Source organism: Bos taurus, chromosome 25 (assembly GCF_002263795.3).
Source record: "Bos taurus isolate L1 Dominette 01449 registration number 42190680 breed Hereford chromosome 25, ARS-UCD2.0, whole genome shotgun sequence".
In the NCBI taxonomy this organism is placed as follows: domain Eukaryota; kingdom Metazoa; phylum Chordata; class Mammalia; order Artiodactyla; family Bovidae; genus Bos; species Bos taurus.
The window spans coordinates 10,026,763-10,045,861 of record NC_037352.1 but is presented as its reverse complement, the minus strand read 5'-3'; the positions used below and the strand labels follow the sequence as shown (position 1 = coordinate 10,045,861).

The 19,099-nt window shown below is 47.7% G+C and overlaps 1 protein-coding gene across 1 annotated transcript in view; it reads left to right on the top strand.

The window, feature by feature from the left end:
* LOC616782 (uncharacterized) overlaps positions 1-16,599 on the top strand; it is a 164,984-nt gene extending 148,385 nt beyond the window's left edge. Inside the window, exons 66-73 of the mRNA XM_059881464.1 lie at positions 751-935; positions 4,423-4,628; positions 4,739-4,916; positions 5,808-5,917; positions 6,171-6,287; positions 6,432-6,573; positions 10,713-10,821; positions 15,916-16,599. Coding sequence (XP_059737447.1) covers positions 751-935; positions 4,423-4,628; positions 4,739-4,916; positions 5,808-5,917; positions 6,171-6,287; positions 6,432-6,573; positions 10,713-10,795 — 1,021 coding nt within the window. The 3' untranslated portion in view covers positions 10,796-10,821; positions 15,916-16,599. The remainder of the gene's footprint in view (positions 1-750; positions 936-4,422; positions 4,629-4,738; positions 4,917-5,807; positions 5,918-6,170; positions 6,288-6,431; positions 6,574-10,712; positions 10,822-15,915) is intronic.
* Positions 16,600-19,099: the final 2,500 nt, after the last annotated feature.

Below are 19,099 nucleotides of genomic sequence, written 5' to 3'. Positions count from 1 at the left end.
ATGGAGGAGCGTGAGGCAGTCAGACTCTGAACAAGCCTGGAGGACTGGCTGACAGGTTGGATGTAGGTGGTGAAAGAGAAGAGCTGGGGATGACTCCAAGGGTCTTGGCTTTGATGACTGAAAGGGTGGAGGGTTCATCTGTGGAGTAAAGGGGGTGACTGGGGTACAGGGATCAGCTTAGAGCTTTTTCAGTTGCCTATGGCTGCTGTAGCAAATTACCACAAGCTCAGTGGCTTAATGCAACACAGATGTATTATCGTGTGGTTCCAAGGGTCAGAATTTCAAAATGAATTTCAGGTTCTTCCCTTTTCCAGCTTCCACTGGCCACCTTTCCTTGGCTCGTGGCCCCTGCTCCATCTTTAAAGCCAGCAGTGTAGCAGCTTCTCTCCTCTGACCTTTGTCCTTGTATCTTTCCTCTGATCCTCCTGCCTCTTACAAGGTCCACTGTGATTCCACTGGCCACATGGAATCCGTCTCAGAATCTTTAGTGTGGTCACACCTACAAAGTCCCTTTGGCCACCTAAGATGATGTAGCCTTTCAGCAGCTTGGGCGTCTCTGGGGCTGTTGTTCAGCCTGCTGTGCTGGAAGTGGGTGGTGTGGGGCTCCTTTCTGGCCTGTTAAGTTTGAGTTGCCCTCCAGACACCCCACCGAGGCAAGCTGAATTTCTGAGGCCTGGGCCATCAGGCACTTTGGGAAGGGTCAGGAGGCCTTCGTGCTGGGGTCTCCCAGCTCCTCTGTGCTCCCCCTAGGGACCGCGCGGTGGTGGTAACGCTGCCGATGCTGCCAGCAGGGGATGAGCCCCTGGATGTGGCCCGCGTGACCAGCCACCTGATGGAAGAGCTGCTGCTGCGGCCGCTCCGAGCGCTGTACGGGACCAGCGTGCTGGCCGAGTACCACCGGCTCAAACGCGGCCTGCTGGGGGCCCCCTCTGGATGTAAGTCCTGTGCTCCTCCTCTCTGGGGGCCCCTCTGCCCTTTGGGATGCAGTGGCGTGACCTGGCAGGGACAGATGGACAGTGGGACCATCCCCTGCTGGTACAGGGACACCCTAGCATCACGGTGCTGGGCCCATCTGCTCCCAGGCTGAGTGCCGAGGTTACTGGGCTTCCCAGGGTCACACAGGACTAGGGCTGGGCTGCGGATCCAAGGCATTTGTCCAGAAAGTCACAGCCTGAGTCTGAAGCCCAGCACAGAGGCATGGCGAGTGGCTGAGGACCAGGCCAGCTCCCTCCGGGGGGAACTCTGCAGGAAAAGCATAAAACAGACCTCCAGTTGTAGCCAGAAGGCCACTAATCGAGTCCAGACTGTCAGGCAAGACTTCGGGCCAGAGGCAGGGCCAGGAGCAGACACAGCTCCGGGGGCTGGGACCGCCTGGGAGTCTGCGTTCTCTCCTCCGAGTGTGTGCTGGTGAGCCATTCCACCTCTGTGCCACCCGGAGGGGCAACGTGGCTCACTTGGGAGGTAACAGGTGCATGCCTTTGGCACCCGGGAGGGTCTCAAGTCGGTGGGCAGGGCTTGGCAAGGAGTGGTGTGTAGCCTGGGGTGTCTTGTGATCGCACAGGTGAGAACAGGTGGGAATGCAGACAGGTGGGAGCCGCTGGAGTCAGGGACACTTGTCTGGCAAGCAGCGGGGCAACCAGGAATAGCCTGGTCCCTGGGTTCCACGTGTGTGACCTGGGGTTGGCCGTGACCTTTGGCTCTGACACCTGACGGAGGGACCCTCCTCGTGAGGCCATCATGGGGTGACCTGGGTATGTGTTCGACAGACGGGGCTTCTCTTATCTGCTCCCTACCCAAGCCTCTGCTCCTCTGCTGGCCCGGTAGGTCAGAACTGCCCTGTCTCGGGACACCTTCTGCTCACTGTGAAGAGGGCAGGGCCCAAGTGGCACCTCCCTCCTGTGGGACAGAGCCTTTGTAGTTTTTTCAAAAATAGTGAACGTGTCTCTTTGCCGTAGCTTCAGTGAGGGTACAATTCAACAAATTGTGACCTTCCGTCAAGGGTGACAAGAAATGAGAGACAAATGGAAAAATGCCATTTGTATTCATCTTTATAAATAAAATGATGTGGTTAGTTCAGTTTGGAGGCAAAGGTGTGGAACCTGGTGTAAATCCTTTTGTTTCTGAAGTATGGATGTCACTGATTTACAATATGGTGTTAATTTCTGCTGTACAGCAAAATGACTCAGTTATACATATGCTTTTTTAAAATATTCCTTTTCATCTGTGGTTATCGATATTGAATGTAGTTCCTGATGCTGTACATACATACATATTGAATACAGCTCCCTATGCTATACATACAGACATTGTTGATCTATTCTACACATAATCGTTTGCATCTCCTAACCCCAGCCCCTCCCCCTCCCCCTTGGCAACAGTGAATCTGTGCTGTGTCCACGCGTCTGTTTTGTAGACAGGTTCATTTGTCATATTTTGGATCCCACGTGCTCGTGACGTATGGCCTTTGTCTTTAACTGTTTATATTGGAGTATATTGATTAACAATGTTGTGTTTGTTTCAGGCGGACAGCAAGGTGATTCAGTTACACGTGTCTGTACATCTTGTTGTTTAGTCTCAAAGTCATGTCCGACTCTTTTGCGACCCCATGGACCGCAGCCCGGCAGGCTGCTGTGTCCATGGGGTTTCCCAAGCAAGAGTGCTGGAGTACTCTGCCATTTCCTTTTCCAGGAGCTCCTCCTGACCCAGCGATCAACCCTGCGTCTCCTGCACTGGCAGGGGGATTCTTTATCGTGGAGCCACCCGGGAAGCCCACACGTATATCTTACTCGCCCATACGTATATCTTACTCGTTTTCCAATTCTTTTCCCATTTAGGTTGTTACGTAATATTGAGCAGAGCTCCCCGCGCTATATAGCAGGTCCTTGTAGGTCATCCGTTTTAAATATAGTGGTGTGTGTTGGGTTGGCCAGAAAGTTCACTCTGCAACATCTTACAGAAAAACCCAAACGATCCTTTTGGCCAACCCAATACATGTCAATCCCAAACATGCTTTAACTGTCCCTCCCCCACCCGTCCCCTCTTGTATCCATAGGTTCATTCTCTAAGTCTGTGAGTCTGTTTCTCTTTTGTAAATAAGTTCATTTGCATCATTTTTTTTTTTAAGATTCTACATATAGGAGATATCTGTCTTTCTCTGTCTGACTTCGCTCAGGATGGCACTCCCTAGATCCATCTGTGTTGCTGCAAGCGGCATTATCCCATTCTTTTTAACGCCTCGTATCCCACTGCACGCACGCGCCCCATCTTCATTCGTTCATCTGTTGATGGACGTTCAGGTTGCCTTCATGTCTTGGCTCTTGTGAACAGTGCTGCTATGAACACAGGGCTGCGTGTATCTTTTTGGATTAGAGTTCTGTCTGGATATATGCCCAGGAGTGGGATTGCTGGATCATATGGTAATTCTATTTTCACTTTTCTGAGGAACTTCCATACTGTTTTCCATAGTGGCCGCATCAGCTCACATCCCCACCAACAGTGTAGGAGGGTTCCCTTTTCTCCATATCCTCTCCAGCATTTATTGGTAGTTTTTCATGGTAGCCATTCTGACCGGTGTGAGATGGTGTTTCATTGTAGTTTTGATTTGCGTTTCTTGAATTATTAATGATGTTAAGCATCTTTTCGTGTGCCTGTTGGCTATTTCTTCTTTAGAGACATGTTTATTTATTTATTTCTGCACATTTTTCTATTGGGTTTGGGGTTTTTTTTTTTTTTTCCTCTATTGAGCTGTGTGAACTGTTTTATATTTTGGAAATTAAGCCCTGGTCGGTCACAAACATTTTCTCCCATTTCGTAGGTTGTCTTTTCATTTCGTTTATGATTTCCTTGGCTGTGTAAAAGCTTGTAAGTTTGATCAGGTCCCATTTGTTTCTGTGTATTTCTATCGCCTTGGGAGGCTGCAGGTCGTCCATTTAAAGTGTCCGATTCAGTGGCCGGTGTGCATCCATCAACATGGTCAACTACAGAACCTTCCTCACCCCCAAAAGACACCCTGCATCCCTTAGCTGTCTGTCCCCATCCCTCAACTACACCCCAGTCCACTTTCCGTCTGTGGATCTGCCTGTTACAAACTTTGTATAAACGGAATCATGTAACATGTGCCCAGGCTTCTCACCCGGAGTTTCCAAGGGTCCCCAGTGCCAAAACGTGCATCCCCCCTCGGTTCCTTCTTGTTGCCGACTTGGCTGTAGACTCTTCTTCTTGGGGCGTCCCTAGAGCTCAAGCTGTCTAGAAGCTGGGGTTCCTGGAGACAGACCCCACTCCCCAGGTGGGCTTCCCCGAGGACACCAGCCAAGGAGCAGGCCCTGGACACCCTGGGCTGCCCTGTGGGCTCCGGTCCCCACCCCAACCCTGCAGCCAGCGCAGCGGGCCCCACTCACCCTGCCTCTGGCTGTTTCTCTCCAGACCATGCCATGGTGGCCGGGACCAGGTACGTGGTGACCTTTGACGGCCAGGTGTGGGGCATTGGTGACCTCTGTGGCAGCCTGCTGCTGGCCCAGGACTTTGCTCACAACACGTTCTCGCTGATGCTAAACCGGACAGGCTCGGGGCTCACATCGTTGACTGTGGGGCTGAACCACACCATCCTCGCCCTCTACCCCAGCCTGAAGGTGAGCCTGGCGAGCAGGGTGGGAAGGTCACCGGCCACTTTTCCTGCCTCCTGCCACGTCCACACGTGTGTGCCCTGTGGAGCCTGTCCTAGCCCCTGTCTGGCCCACAGACCTACAGGCTGTACAGCAACTCCCTGCCCGGGGAGAGCTGTCTGGACAGGGACCTGCCTCCCGCCAAGACCAGGAGGGACGACCCCAGGATTGAACTGACCAGTGAGGACGGCGTCTCCATCACCTGTGACGTCCCCACCGGCCTCTGCAGCCTGACTCTGAGCGTCTGGCAGCACGGTGGGTCTGGGCCCCCGCTCACAGCCTCCGAGTCGGTGCAGTCAGCTTCTGGGCTGAGACTGACAGTTCCCAGAGAGCAGTTACTCCTTGTCCTTGGGAGGATGAGGGTGGGAGGCCCAAGGATGCTCTTGGGCCTCTGCTGGTCCTTGGGGTTCACAACCTGAGCAGATATCAGAACAGCCCAGAACTGGAAGAAGTGCAAAGCCCATCTCTTCCAGCTCTGATCACGGTCAGTACTGGGACAGCCCCTACCTCAGGGAGTGTGTGCATGCTAGGTTGCTTCAGTCGTGTCCGACTCTGCAACCCTATGGACTATAGCCTGCCAGGCTACTCTGTCCATGCGATTCTCCAGGCAAGAATACTGGAGTGGGTTGCCATGCCTTCCTCCAGGGGGTATCTTCTTGACCCAGGGATCAAACTGAGGGGTGTGCAACTCTGGATGCAGCCGGCTGGTTGACCACTGCACTGTTTTAGGAGCTACACTGCATGGTCAGCTCCTTCTCCTTTGATTCCCCCCACTGTTGTCCCCTGGGACAGGTGGCCAACGTTACTCACCCCCATGTCCCCAGCCTCGAGCAGCGGCACCAGGCTTTGAGCCCAGGGCTCTGACCCCACGTTCTGCCCCCTCCCCTTGACCTGGTTGGGACGTCCCAGGAACACTGAAGAGCTTGCATCCCAGCCACTTGGGAGAGGGCTGGTGGACAGAGAAGGGCCCGGGAGAGGAACAGACGCTTCCCTCACCGTCCTTATTCTCCTCTCTCTCTGGAGAAGAAGGTTCAGAGCCAGGGCTGCTGTTTAGGGCGGTCAGCCTTGGAGGACGCAGGGTCTGGCCATGCCCCTAACCCTGGCCAGCGGGCTCTCATGGCCCGTCCTGCCTCCCCTGCTCCACAGGCCTGTCCGCTGGTCTTCTGGGCACCAATGACAACGAGGCCGGCAACGAGCTCATGCTGCCAGATGGCACAGTGGCCAGCAGCCTGGAGGAGTTCGCCCTGGCCTGGCAGGTGAGCCGCTGGCCAGCCCGCCCTTCTGTGGGCCTGGGCGTCATCACTAGGATTCTGGGGGTGGAGAGGGAACCGTCCATGTGGATTGGCCGTGCACGCGAGCAGCATGGGAACCTCATCTCCAGGGCTCCAGAGGTTCTCCATCCTAGGCCGAGGGGGTGGTGGTCCCCTCCTGCAGCTGGGGCACTCAGTGGAGCCTCCCAGGAGACAGAGGTCCAGGCAGGAGGCCTGAGTCTTGGGTTCATGCCCCCAGGTGGCTGGTGACTGCAGAGCCGTGCAGAAGACTCGGCCGGCATGCCCGGAACAGAGCCCCACCTGCCGGGCCTTCTTCCACGACCCCCACTCCAGCCTGGCAAGCTGTTTTGGAGTGGTGAGTGTGCGGCTGCAGAGGCCATGCAGCAGGTGGACTGCGGGACGGAGGAGGCCCTCGCCCCGATCTAGCCTACGCCCCTCCTCTGTGCTACTCCCCGGGGTGCGGTGGGCAGGGACATTGACTCTGGGTGCCGGATTTCAGGTGGACCCAACACCCTTCCTCAGCCTGTGCGCCCGGGACACCTGTGGCACCCAGGAGCGCCAGCCTGCTTGCACCCTGGCTGCCGCCTACGTCCAGCTGTGTGCCAGGGGCTTCGTGCCCATGGACCCGCCTCCACAGTGCGGTGAGTGGCTGCGCCGGCAAGCGCTCTGACCCCCTGCTTCCATCCCGGAGGGAAAACCCATTCCTTTCTCTTTGCTTCCGCCCAGAGGACACACACACAGTTGTACAGTGAGCTAAGAGGCAAAGCAAAGTTACATGCAAAGGAGCACTTTTTAAAAAAAATTTAACTTTTATTTGGCTGAGCCAGGTCTTTGTTGTGGCACGTGGGCTCCAGCTCCATGACCAGGGAAGTCCCAGGAGTTAAGAAAGTTACTAAGAAAGAGAAAAAGAGGCCCCAAACTCCCCCACACTTCACTCCAGGTCTAGCGAACCTGGTGACCTCTGGTGTAGGACACGAGAGCTTGGGGAGGTCAGGCAGCTGTAAGGGAGTTGCTGAAAATTAGAGCCACAGGCCTGTGCTTAGAGGATGTGAATGTACACACCCTACAAGGTCTGGAAACCCTCGGGCACACCTGCAACCAAAGTCGTGTGTGTGATTCCCATGGCTCAGACACAGAAGTTGGCTACTGCAGCGAACAACGGCAGTGGACCCCTGAGAACGGAGCAAGTGCTCATGACACATGTAAGAGAACAGTTAGGCAGGCTTTACCGGGGGTCTGGAGATGTAGGGACCGCTGCAGTAGGGGCAGAAAGATATTGGGCTCATCTCTTAACAAGGAGAAGTAGGCATTTAGAGTCCAGGAGCAGGGGGAGAGGGGGTCAGTGGATGGAAGATTACTAAAAGGAGATTCTGGCTAAACTGACCTAAGAATTGTTGCTGAAGGCAGGCTCGGGAGATCAGACATCACCCAGTTGCAGAGGTCAAGGTGGTCAGCTCTGGAAGGGACTGACCTGCTAAAACTGGACAATGAAGACATGCTCATGGAAGCCCAAAAGTCAGGACCTAGGCTGAGAAGAGTTCTCAAGGAGCCTGAGTAGAGTCTGGTCAAGGAGAAAGTCTTTCTCCAAGACTTTGGGATGCTAGAATTAAAGATTATCAAAGATAAGCACAATTCCAGAACTGATTTCTAGAAATGAAAAAATTATTCACAGAAATTTAAGACAACGCATTGTTGAACCAGGCGATTTTTCCAGAAACCAATGCCTGGGGCTGGCAATTTGTTATGTAACTGAATATTGATAGGTGTCAATATTCTATAACATTTAGGTAACAAAAATGTATTAATTCATCTCTGGTCAGTAAGTTGTTAATCACAAAAGAGAAAATTAACTGGAAAATATGAGAGGAGGAAGTTGAAGTGAGAATTTTAGAATGAGAAAGTTCTCAGGTCCAAGGAGCAGAGTGGGACTCCCCCGGCAGTCCAGTGGTTAAGACTCCGAGCTTCCACCGCAGGGCACGTGGATTTGACCCCTGGTCAGGGGACTAAGATCCCACATGCTGTGTGGCGCGCCCAGCCCCCACCATCTGCAGTGATTTTGGAGCCCAAGAAGATAAAGTATGTCACTGTTTCCATTGTTTCCCCATCTATTTGCCATGAAGTGATGCCATAATCATGGACCAGATGCCACGATCTTCATTTTTTGAATACTGAGTTTCAAGCCAGCTTTTTCACTCTTCTCTTTCACTTTCATCAAGAGGCTCTTTAGTTCTTCTTTGCCTTCTGCCATAAGGGTGGGGTCATCTGCATATCTGAGGTTATTGATATTTCTCCCAGCAATCTTGATTCCAGCTTGTGCTTTATCCAGCCTGGCATTTCACACGATGTACTCTGCATATAACTTAAATAAGCAGGGTGACAATATACAGGCTTGATGTACTCCTTTCCCAATTTGAAACCAGTCTGTTGTTCCACGTCCAGTTCTAACTGTTGCTTCTTGACCTGCATACAGATTTCTCAAGAGGCAGGTAAGGTGGTCTGGTATTCCCATCTCTTGAAGAATTTTCCACAGTTTGTTGTGATCTACACAGCCAAAGATGGAGAAGCTCTATACAGTCAGCAGAAACAAGACTGGGAGCTGACTGTGACTCAGATCATGAACTCCTTATTGCCAAATTCAGACTGAAATTGAAGAAAGTGGAGAAAACCACTAGACCATTCAGGTATGACCTAAATCAAATCCCTTAGGACCACACAGTGGAAGTGAGAAATAGATTTAAGGGACTAGATCTGATACAGTGCATGATGAACTATGGATGGTGATTCGTGACATTGTACAGGAGATAGGAATCAAGACCATCCCCAAGAAAAAGAAATGCAAAAAAGCAAAATGGCTGTCTGAGGAGGCCTTACAAATAGCTGTGAAAAGAAGGGAAGTGAAAAGCAAAGGAGAAAAGGAAAGTTATACCCACTTGAATACAGAGTTCCAAAGAATAGCAAGGAGAGATAAGAAAGCTTTCCTCAGTGATCAACACAAAGGAAAGAGGAAAACAACAGAATGGGAAAGACTAGAGATCTCTTCAAGAAAATTAGAGATACCAAGGGAACATTTCATGCAAAGATGGGCACAATAAAGAACAGAAATGGTATGGACCTAACAGAAGCAGAAGATATTAAGAAGAGGTGGCAAGAGTACACAGAAGAACTGTACAAAAAAGATCTTCATGATCAAGATACTCACGATGGTGTGATCACTCACCTAGAGCCAGACATCCTGGAATGTGAAGTCAAGTGGGCCTTAGGAAGCATCACTACGAACAAAGCTAGTGGAGGTGATGGGATTCCAGTTGAGCTATTTCAAATCCTGAAAGATGATGCTATGAAAGTGCTGCACTCAATATGCCAGCAAATTTGGAAGACTCAGCAGTGGCCACAGGACTGGAAAAGGTCAGTTTTCATTCCAATCCCAAAGAAAGGCAATGCCAAAGAATGCTCAAACTACCGCACAGTTGAACTCATCTCACACTCTAGTAAAGTGATGCTCAAAATTCTCCAAGCCAGGCTTCAGCAATACGTGAACTGTAAACTTCCAGATGTTCAAGCTGGTTTTAGAAAAGGCAGAGGAACCAGAGATCAAATTGCCAACATCTGCTGGATCATTAAAAAAGCAAGAGAGTTCCAGAAAAACATCTACTACTGCTTTATTGACTATGCCAAAGCCTTTGACTGTGTGGATCACAATAAACTGTGGAAAATTCTGAAAGAGATGGGCATACTAGACCTCCTGACCTGCCTTTTAAGAAACCTATATGCAGGTCAGGAAGCAAGAGTTAGAACTGGACACGGAACAACAGACTGGTTCCAAATAGGAAAAGGAGTACGTCAAGGTTGTATATTGTCACCCTGCTTAGTTTATATGCAGAGTACATCATGAAAAATGCTGGACTGGAGGAAGCACAAGCTGGAATCAAGATTGCCAGGAGAAATATCAATAACCTCAGATATGCAGATGACCCCACCCTTATGGCAGAAAGTTAAGAAGAACTAAAGGAGCCTCTTGATGAAAGTGAAAGAGGAGAGTGAAAAAGTTGGCTTAAAGCTCAACATTCAGAAAACTAAGAGCATGGCATCCGGTCCCATCACTTCATAGCAAATAGATGGGGACATAGTGACTGACTATTTTTCTGGGCTCCAAAATCACTGCAGATGGTGACTGCAGCCATAAAATTAAAAGATGCTTACTCCTTGGAAAGTTATGACCAACCTTGACAGCATATTAAAAAGCAGAGACATTACTTTGTCAACAAAGGTCCATCTAGTCAAGGCTATGGTTTTTCCAGTGGTCATGTATGGATGTGAGAATTGGACTATAAAGAAAGCTGAGCGCCAAATAATTGATGCTTTAGAACTGTGGTGTTGGAAAAGACTCTTGAGAGTCCCTTGGACTGCAAGGAGATCCAACCAGTCCATCCTAAAGGAGATCAGTCCTGGGTGTTCATTGGAAGGACTGATATTGAAGCTGAAACTCCAATACTTTGGCCACCTGATGCAAAGAGCTGACTCATTTGAAAAGATCCTGATGCTGGGAAAGATTGAGGGCAGGAGAAGGGGATGACAGAGGATGAGATGGTTGGATGGCATCACTGACTTGATGGACATGAGTTTGAGTATAGAACAATAAATGGATCAAAGTAGCTTTGTGAGAACCCTAGAAACTAGTTAAGCAGCAGCAACAACCAAGTGAGTGCCTGACTGAGAAAAAGTCTCACTCCAAACAGTAGGAAATTTCATGGCTTTTTTTTTTTTTGGTTGCCTTCCCCAGTACGCTGTCAGAGAAGGCAGTCGGTTCCTGGCTCCTGCTTTGGGGTGGAAGGAAACGAATGGAACTTGCTTGCAACGTGCTGACTTGTCTGGGACCTGCTGGGGCACAGGTTCCCGTCTCTGACTCAGTGGTGATGAGAAGGCTGGCATGGTTTGGGTATCATGTGGGTGGTTGCCGAAAGCAGGAGTAGGTGCTGCTGCCAGAGACAGCCGCCAAGAGTCTGCAGGCCTGCAGGTGACTGGGGGCACGATTATGGACAGACGGATACAACACTGTATCTAAATCCCTGAGAACTGGGGGTGAGACGGCTAGTCTGCTGGGAATCTGGAGTTAAAGCATACACAGACCGGCCCAGGGAAGATACACAGCTAGAAAGTATTTGAAAGAACCCTGAACTTTCATACCAGGCTGCTTAGTGAAGGCCTTCCCCTGAACAGGGGCAGTCTGCAAAGAATGGGAGAGGTGGGTGTCTTTTCAAACGCCCCGTTCCAACAAAAGATGACAAGACATGCAAAGAAACAGGGAGACAGGGCCCATTCAGAGAAACGGAGTAAATCTCCAGAAATTCTCGAGAAATAGGCCTGTTCCTTACTGGTAGGTTTCAAAACAACTTCTTAAATATGCTCAACAAGCTGAAGGAGAAGAAAGATGGCAGACAACTAAGTGAAATCAGAAAAATAATATATGAGAAAAATGAGACTCTCAACAAAGAGGTAGAAATTATAATAAAGAAACAAGTTCAGGAGCTGAAAAATTGAATAATCTGAGCTGTCTTCAAGAGACTCACTTTAGATCTAAGGACACACATATGTAGAAAGTGAAAGGATTGGGGAAAAAGGTATTGCATATAAATAGTAACTGAAAGAGAGTACACTTCAATAATGGATAGAACAACCAAAGAGAAGATTAGTAAGGAAACAGAGAATTTGAATAACACTGCAGATCAACCAGACCTGACATATATATATATATATGGAACACTTCACCCAATAGCAGCATTGTTCTCAAATGTACATTGACCATTCTCCAGGTTAGGCCATAGAACAAGTCTTAATAAACCTCTAAAATTTCAAGTCATACACACTCCTTTTTAGTCACAAAGAAACCAGAAATAGCAGAAGGAAAAACCAGACAAATCATAAATTGTACAAAATTAACACACTCAAACACCCAATGGTAATCACAGGGTAAATTAGAAAATATCTTGAGACAAATGAAAACTATGGAATTGAGGAAAAGCAGTGCTAAGAAGGAAATGTATGGCTATAAATCCTTACATTACAAAAGGAGCTAAAATCAACAACCCAAGTTCTTAAGGATTCTTGAAAAGAAGAAATCAAACTCAAAGCTTGCAGAAAGAAGGAAATCCTAAAGATTAGTTCAGAGATAAATGAAGTAGAAAGTAGAAAAATGAAAGTCAATGAAACCAAAAGTGGTTTTTTTTTAAGATCAACAAAATTGACAAATCTTTAGCTAGATTGACTAATTTAAAAAGAAGACCCAAGTAAGTGAAAATCTGAAGTGAAATCAGGAACATTACAACTGATTTTTATAGGACTAAAGAGGATTATGAAAGAGTACTATGAACATTTGTATGACAAGTTGGACAATCAAGATGAAATGGATAAATTCCTAGAAACATATGACCTGCCACAACTGAATCTTCAAGAAATCTATAACTAGCAAGCAAGTTGAATCAGTAATCAAAAACCTCCTAGCAAAGGAAAGCCCAGGACCAGATGGCCTCTCTAGTGAATTCTACCGAGGATTTAGGGAATTGAAATCAAGCTTTCTCAAACTCTTACAAAAAGTTGAAGCAGAGGGATCATCTTTAAATCCATTTTATGAGGCCAGAATTATCTTGTTACCAAAGCCAGACAAGGACACTTCAAGAAAACTACAGAACAATATCCCTGATGAATACTGATGCAAAAATCCTCAAAAAAAATAAAAATAAAAATACGGTTGGCCCTCTATACCTATGAGTTCCACATCCACAGATTCAATCAACTATAGATTGAAAATATTTGAAAAAAAAGTCCGGAAAAGTTCCAAAAAGCAAATCTTGAAGTTGTTGCATGCTGGCAACTCTTTACATAGCATTTACATTGTATTTAGGTATTCTAAGTAACCTAGAGATTATTTAAACTATACGGGAGGATGTACATGGGCTGTATGCAAATATTACATCATTTTATATAGGGAACTTGAGCATCCACAGATTTTGGTATCCATGGGAGGTCCTGGACTCAATTGGATACTGAGGGACAACTGTACTGGTGAACAGAATTCAAGAGCACATTGAAAGGATCATACATCATAACCAGGTGGGTTTACTCCTGAAATGCAACAATGGTTCAACACAGAAGATCAATGCAATGCACCATATTAACAGAATGACGGGAAAAAAACACACACTCATCTCTAAAGTTATATTAAAGCACTAACTCAAAAGAGATAAAATACATAAATATTAGAACTAAAACTATAAAACTCTTAGAAGGAGACATAAGTGGGGGGGTCTCCCCTGGGGGTCCAGCAGTTAAGAATCTGCCTGCCACTGCAGGGGACACGGGTTCGATCCCTGCTCTGAGAAGATCCCACGTGGTGTGTGTAGCTAAGCCCGTGTGCTCGTGCTGCTCTGCAACAAGAGAAGCCACTGCAACGAGAAGTCTGTGCGCCACAAGTAGAGAAAGCTCATGTGCAGCAACGAAGACCCAACACAGCCAAAAATATAAATGAATCTTCAAAACGAGAATAAATAGACCAACTGGATGTCACCAAAATTAAAAAGTTCTGTGTGAGAAATGACACAATCAACAGAGTATAAAGACAGCTTGTGGAATGGGAGGAAATACTTGCAAATGATTATCTGATAGGGGATTAATATTCCAAATAGACAAAGAATATCTACAACTCAACAACAAAACCTGTTTAAAAGTTGGTCAAAGGACTTGACTAGACATTCCTCCAAACAGGATATACAAATGACCGATAAGTACGTGAGAAGATGCTCAGTATCACTCATCGTTCGGGAAATGTGAATCAAAATCACAATGAGATACAAATTCACACCCATTAGGGTGGCTACTGTCAAAAACTTAGAGAACAGCGTTAGCAAGGATATGAAGAAATTGGAACCATTGCGCACTGTTGGTGGCAATGTAAAATGGTGCCACCAATATGGAAAACAGCATGGCAGTTCCCCCAAAAATTAAAAATTAAATTACCATATGATCCAGTCATTCCACTTCTGGGTATAATGCCACAAAAGAACTGAAAGTAGGGTCTCAAAGAGATGTTTGTATGACTATCAGAGCATCATTCTTCACAATAGCCATGAGTTTCAAGAACCCGAGTGTCCATCAACAACTGAATGGATAAGCAAAATATATGTGTATGTACAATGGAATATTATTCCGTCTTAAAAAGGAAGGCAGTTATGACACAGCACAGCCTGGCTGAACTAGGACATTGTGCTAAGTGAAACAGGCCAGTCACAAAGAGCCCAATATGCATGATTCCCCTTATATGAGGCACCTAAAGTTGTCAGATTCACAGAGACAGAACATAGGATGGTGGTTGCCATGAGCTGGTCTAAGGGGATAACGGGAGTTGTTTAATGGGGACAGTTTCAATTTTGCAAGATGAAAAGGGTTCCTGGGATGGGGGTTGATTGCACAACAAAGTGAAAGTAACTGAACGCTACTGACCTGTTGAGATGGTCAACTTTTTTGTTATGCATATTTTGCCGCAACTAAAAACCTTTGAATGAGAAACTTTTACTTCATATGCTAGGCATGGTGATACAGCTCTAAACTGTACTTACAACTGCTGTAATTATTAAGAAAAAAATAAATACACTTAAGGAGACAAAATTCTTAGAGCAAGAACCACAGTACAGACAATAGACACAAATGGGAATTCAGAAGTGGGTTTTTCCAACACAGGCTGTACATTCTGGCAGGGAACTAGAAACTATTAAAAGTACAATATCATGTCTGAAAAAGAACCAAAGATAGAATATCAACAGATGACAGAACAGGCATTCAATAAGCTTCTCTAATGCTCATACTTTCCTTTTAAACATTCTCTTAGCAAATGAGGGCTGGGAGGGGCCTTCCTTAACCTGGTAACTTGGGGTATTTGGTACCCAGCCTTTAACATCATAGCTGATGGACAAACATCAGAAGCAGGTTGGCAAGGAGACAGACACTGTTATCTCTGCTTTTATTTCGTATTGTATTGATGACCCCGTCACACAGAGACCAGAAAAAGAAAGTAACAGAGATTAAAACTCACCTGCTAGAACTCCCCCGGTGGTCCAGTGGCTAAGCCTCTGCATTCCCAATGCAGGGGGGCCCGGATTCAATCCCTGGCCAGGAAACTAGATCCTGCATGCTGCAACTAGAGATCCCACGTGCTACAACCAAGATCACAGAGCCAGTGTGCTGCAACCAAGACCTGGCTCAGTCAAAATTAATAAATATTAAAAAAAATTTTAAACTCACCTGCTGGTGGCACCTTGCTCAGAGAGGTGCAGAGGATTTGCCTGGGTCTGTGACCCCTTAAATTGAAGAAGTCCCTGCTTCAGAGTGAACTGGAACTCAAGGGGTAAGGCTGTGGCTCCTTCTGAAAGTGCAGAGAAGTCATCCAGAGGTCACTGAGTGTTCCAGAAACATCTGAATATCCCTGCTGCTTCCATGACCTGGATACCCTCTTTCCATCAGGATTCAGCTCCTAAACTCCCCCTTCACCAATCGACTAGATAGCTTAGTGGTGTCTGACTCTCTGCGACCCCCTGAACTGTAGCCCACCAGGCTCCCCTGTCCATGGGACTCTTCAGGCAAGAACACTGGAGTGGGTTCCCTTCTCCAGGAGATCTTCCTGACCCAGGGATGGAACCTGCATCTCCTGCGTTTCAGGCAGATTCTTTTACCCCCTTACCCACCAACTTTGGGTACATCATCTGTACTCCCAAAGCATCAGGTGCTGGGGTCTGGTCCTCTCTCAGGCTGGGAACCATCTCCCCATTAAAAGGGGGAGATACTGTTTTAGTGGGGGCCACTTGAGGCCTGACCCTGCTGGGCCTGCAGTGTGCCAGGGGCTGTAACAAGAGCCTGCAGCCTGATTCCAGGAAACAGGGAGTTCCCTGTCCTCTGGGTCCACAAAGCCTTATACTTCTCTCCTCTTTTCTCTGCAGTTTGAGATTCTGCTTGAGGCAGCACCAGGCTTGCCAAAGATCTGAGACTTCCTCTCCTTCTGCCACAATCCCATCTCATCCAGCTACAATCTCATCTCATCCAGCAAGGTCAAGATTCTTGTCTGGGGTAGAATGATGAGCACAAAATACCAGGAAGTCAGAGAAGATCAGGACTGAGGTGGATCCAGGAAAGAAGGGCTGTTCGTGATTTTGAAATACCTCTGGGGGCGATGGAGCCCACATTGGTCTGGATAATTCTCCATCTTCCTCAACACCTGCCCTGTGATCCAGGAGACAGCCTGGCCCGCTGGATCCCGCTCTGGAGAGGGAACGCCACTTCAGAACTATTCTTGCCTGTGATATTTCTTCACTCGCCCGGCTGCTATTTCTGAAGCCTCTGCTGTATGAGTCAGGCTGCCCCGGGTCTTCCTAGCTTGGGATTGGCTTCCCCTGAGGCATGAGTTTCCTTGAGGGGAACGGATGGTCCCAAATCCCTTAATCAAAGCCTGGTTGGGTGCTTCCCTCTTGGCACAGATCCTGATTCTAAGGTTGAATGTTCCAGGGGACTGGTTTCCACAGAGCTGTGCTCTGGGCATTCAGCCCCCAAGGGTACAGCCTGCAGAGTTGTTCACTTACTTTGGGGGAAGGCGTTGCCCTTGAAAAATTAAAGCTGGCAGAATCCAAGCACACGTGTATTAGATTGGTGGAGTCAGCTGTTCCACTGGAGGGATGGGGTGGAGGGGGGAGGCGTGGATGGCTGTGAAACCTGTTCACCAGTAGGGGGCCCCCAGGACCCTCTCTACACCGAATCGAGTCCAGAGCAGTGGTGAGCTATCAGCCATAAGGCTCCGTGCTACCAGAAAGCCAGATGCTGGTTCTCAGCTGTCCTTGGCCTCCCCACATGCAATCCTCGGCACACAGCAGGTGCTCAGTGAAGTTTAGAAAGAGGAACTCGAGAGGGTTTTAGACTTTCCAGCAGTGAATGCAAATGGGGGATCTGGTCCTGCTCATTCCCACATTCTGGAGGGGATGCTGTGTTGCCATGGTTATTACAACCAGAAGACTCCAGAGTCCAAGCTCTGCTCTTCAAAACACGTTTGCTCATCCCTCTGACTTTATAATAACCCAATGAGGTGTGGACGATCCCCGAGTACCAGAAGCAGCTGCAGCAACAGTGTCAGAGAGCCCAGGGCACGTACCCAAGGTCACACGACTAGCAGATGGCCAGGCTGGCGCTGATCTGGGCCCGTCTGCCCCAACCACAACCATCTGCCTTCCACTTCACGGGGGCCTTGTACCGTCTATGGGCATACCTCATTTCATTGCACTTTGCAGACACTGCGTTTTGGGGGCTTGGGAGGGTTGTTTACATTTTATGAATGGAAGGTTTGCAGCAGCCCTGTGTTGAGGAAATCTGTCAGTGCCATTTTCCTCAGAGCATCGCTCATTTGGTGTCTCTGTGTCACATTTTGGTAATTCTCACAATATTTCAGACTTTTTCATGATTATAATATGTGTTATGGTAATCTGTGATGTTACTACTACAACTAGCATTTTTTTTAAGCAATAATTAAGATATGCACACTGGTTTTTTAGAAACAATGGTATTGCACACTCAATAGACTACAGTATAAACATAACTATTATAAGCAGTGGAAAGCCAAAATGTTCCTGTGACTCACTTTATGTCAGTGGTCTGGAACTGAACCCAGACATCACCGAGGTGTGCCTACAGTCTGATCTTTACAAAAGAGTCAAATGAACTTCAGCTGTATCCCAAATCATAATGTGGAATGCTTGTTCATTTTTTCCTAAAAGGCATCAAAACAGGGACTTCCCCAGTGGTCCAGTGGCTAAGACTCCACGCTCCCAATGCAGGGAGCTGGGTTCAATCCCCCTGGTCAGGGAACTCGGCCACAACTGAGAGTCCACATGCATGCAAAAGAGCTCACATGCCACAGTGAAGACCGAAGATCCTGTGTGCCCCAACTAAGACCTGGTGCAGCCAGATAAAAAAGATTTTTTTCAAATTATTATGAATACAAGGAAAAAAATAGACATCAAATGACCCAAAAGCTATCTCATGCCTGAACAGAAATGCACCCACTGAGGTGCTGTGTTGGGCCTTGGAACTCAGCCCTGGAGGAGGAGGGAAGGGGGCGATGGAAGGCAAACCTGGAGGCCGGCGCCCTGTAGGTTTCTAAATCTGTGCAATGGCTCAGGGAGTTCTGGCCCAGGAAGGAAACTACAGAAAGACTTGCCAGCCTGCCTCCCCGCCCTGTCCCTCACACACTGACCAGGAACCTAGCAGTGGGCTGGGGGCACTGGGGGCACTGGGGGCCCCAGGACGGAACACAGTTCCTCCTTCTCCAGGCTGATTCAACACCAACACTTGGCAGTTTGTAGTGTGTGGGGGTGTGCATGCACATGTGTGGCATTTAGAAAAACAGGGAAGGATTCCATTAAAAATTACCTATAAATAGCGCATAAGCCACAACTGTGGAGCCTGTGCGCTAAAGCCTCGAAGCCACAACTAATGAAGCCCAGGCGCACTAGAGCCTGCGCTCACGACAGGAGAAGCCACAGCAGTGAGTGGCCTGTGCACCACAACCAGAGAAAAAACAGAAAACCCATGCAGCAACAGAAACCTAGCACGGCCAAAACTCAAAAAAAAAAAAAAAAAATTTTTTTTTAATACCTATAAATGTTCATACCTACAGCCAACTAAGAGCAGGTCCAGGTAAATTCCTGTGAAATTGACTCTCCATGAGATAATCTGGTAAAGGGTCAGAGAAGGCAATTCAAAAACTGACAAGTAAACATTAGGCAGAACATTTAACATTACTGGAAATCAAATGTGAATGAGAACAATAATCATAACCTAATTTATTACATTATAAAATAGATACATAAATAATAATACCCAGAACTGTTGAGGCTGTCAGCAAAACCCCTCCCCTCAAATTCTGTAAAGGGCAGTTTCAGTTACGAACAACCTCAGTAGCAGGTTTTGAAAGTCTTAAAACTATTCTTTCCTTTGACCTAATAAGCCCACTCCTGGGCCTTTATCCAAAACGAGGGAGTGAAAGGAGATAAATGATTCCAAAAGATTTCAAAATAATTTTATTACTCAAGATAATAAAAATTAAAGACAGCCAACAGGGAAATTTTTTTTTAACTTGTA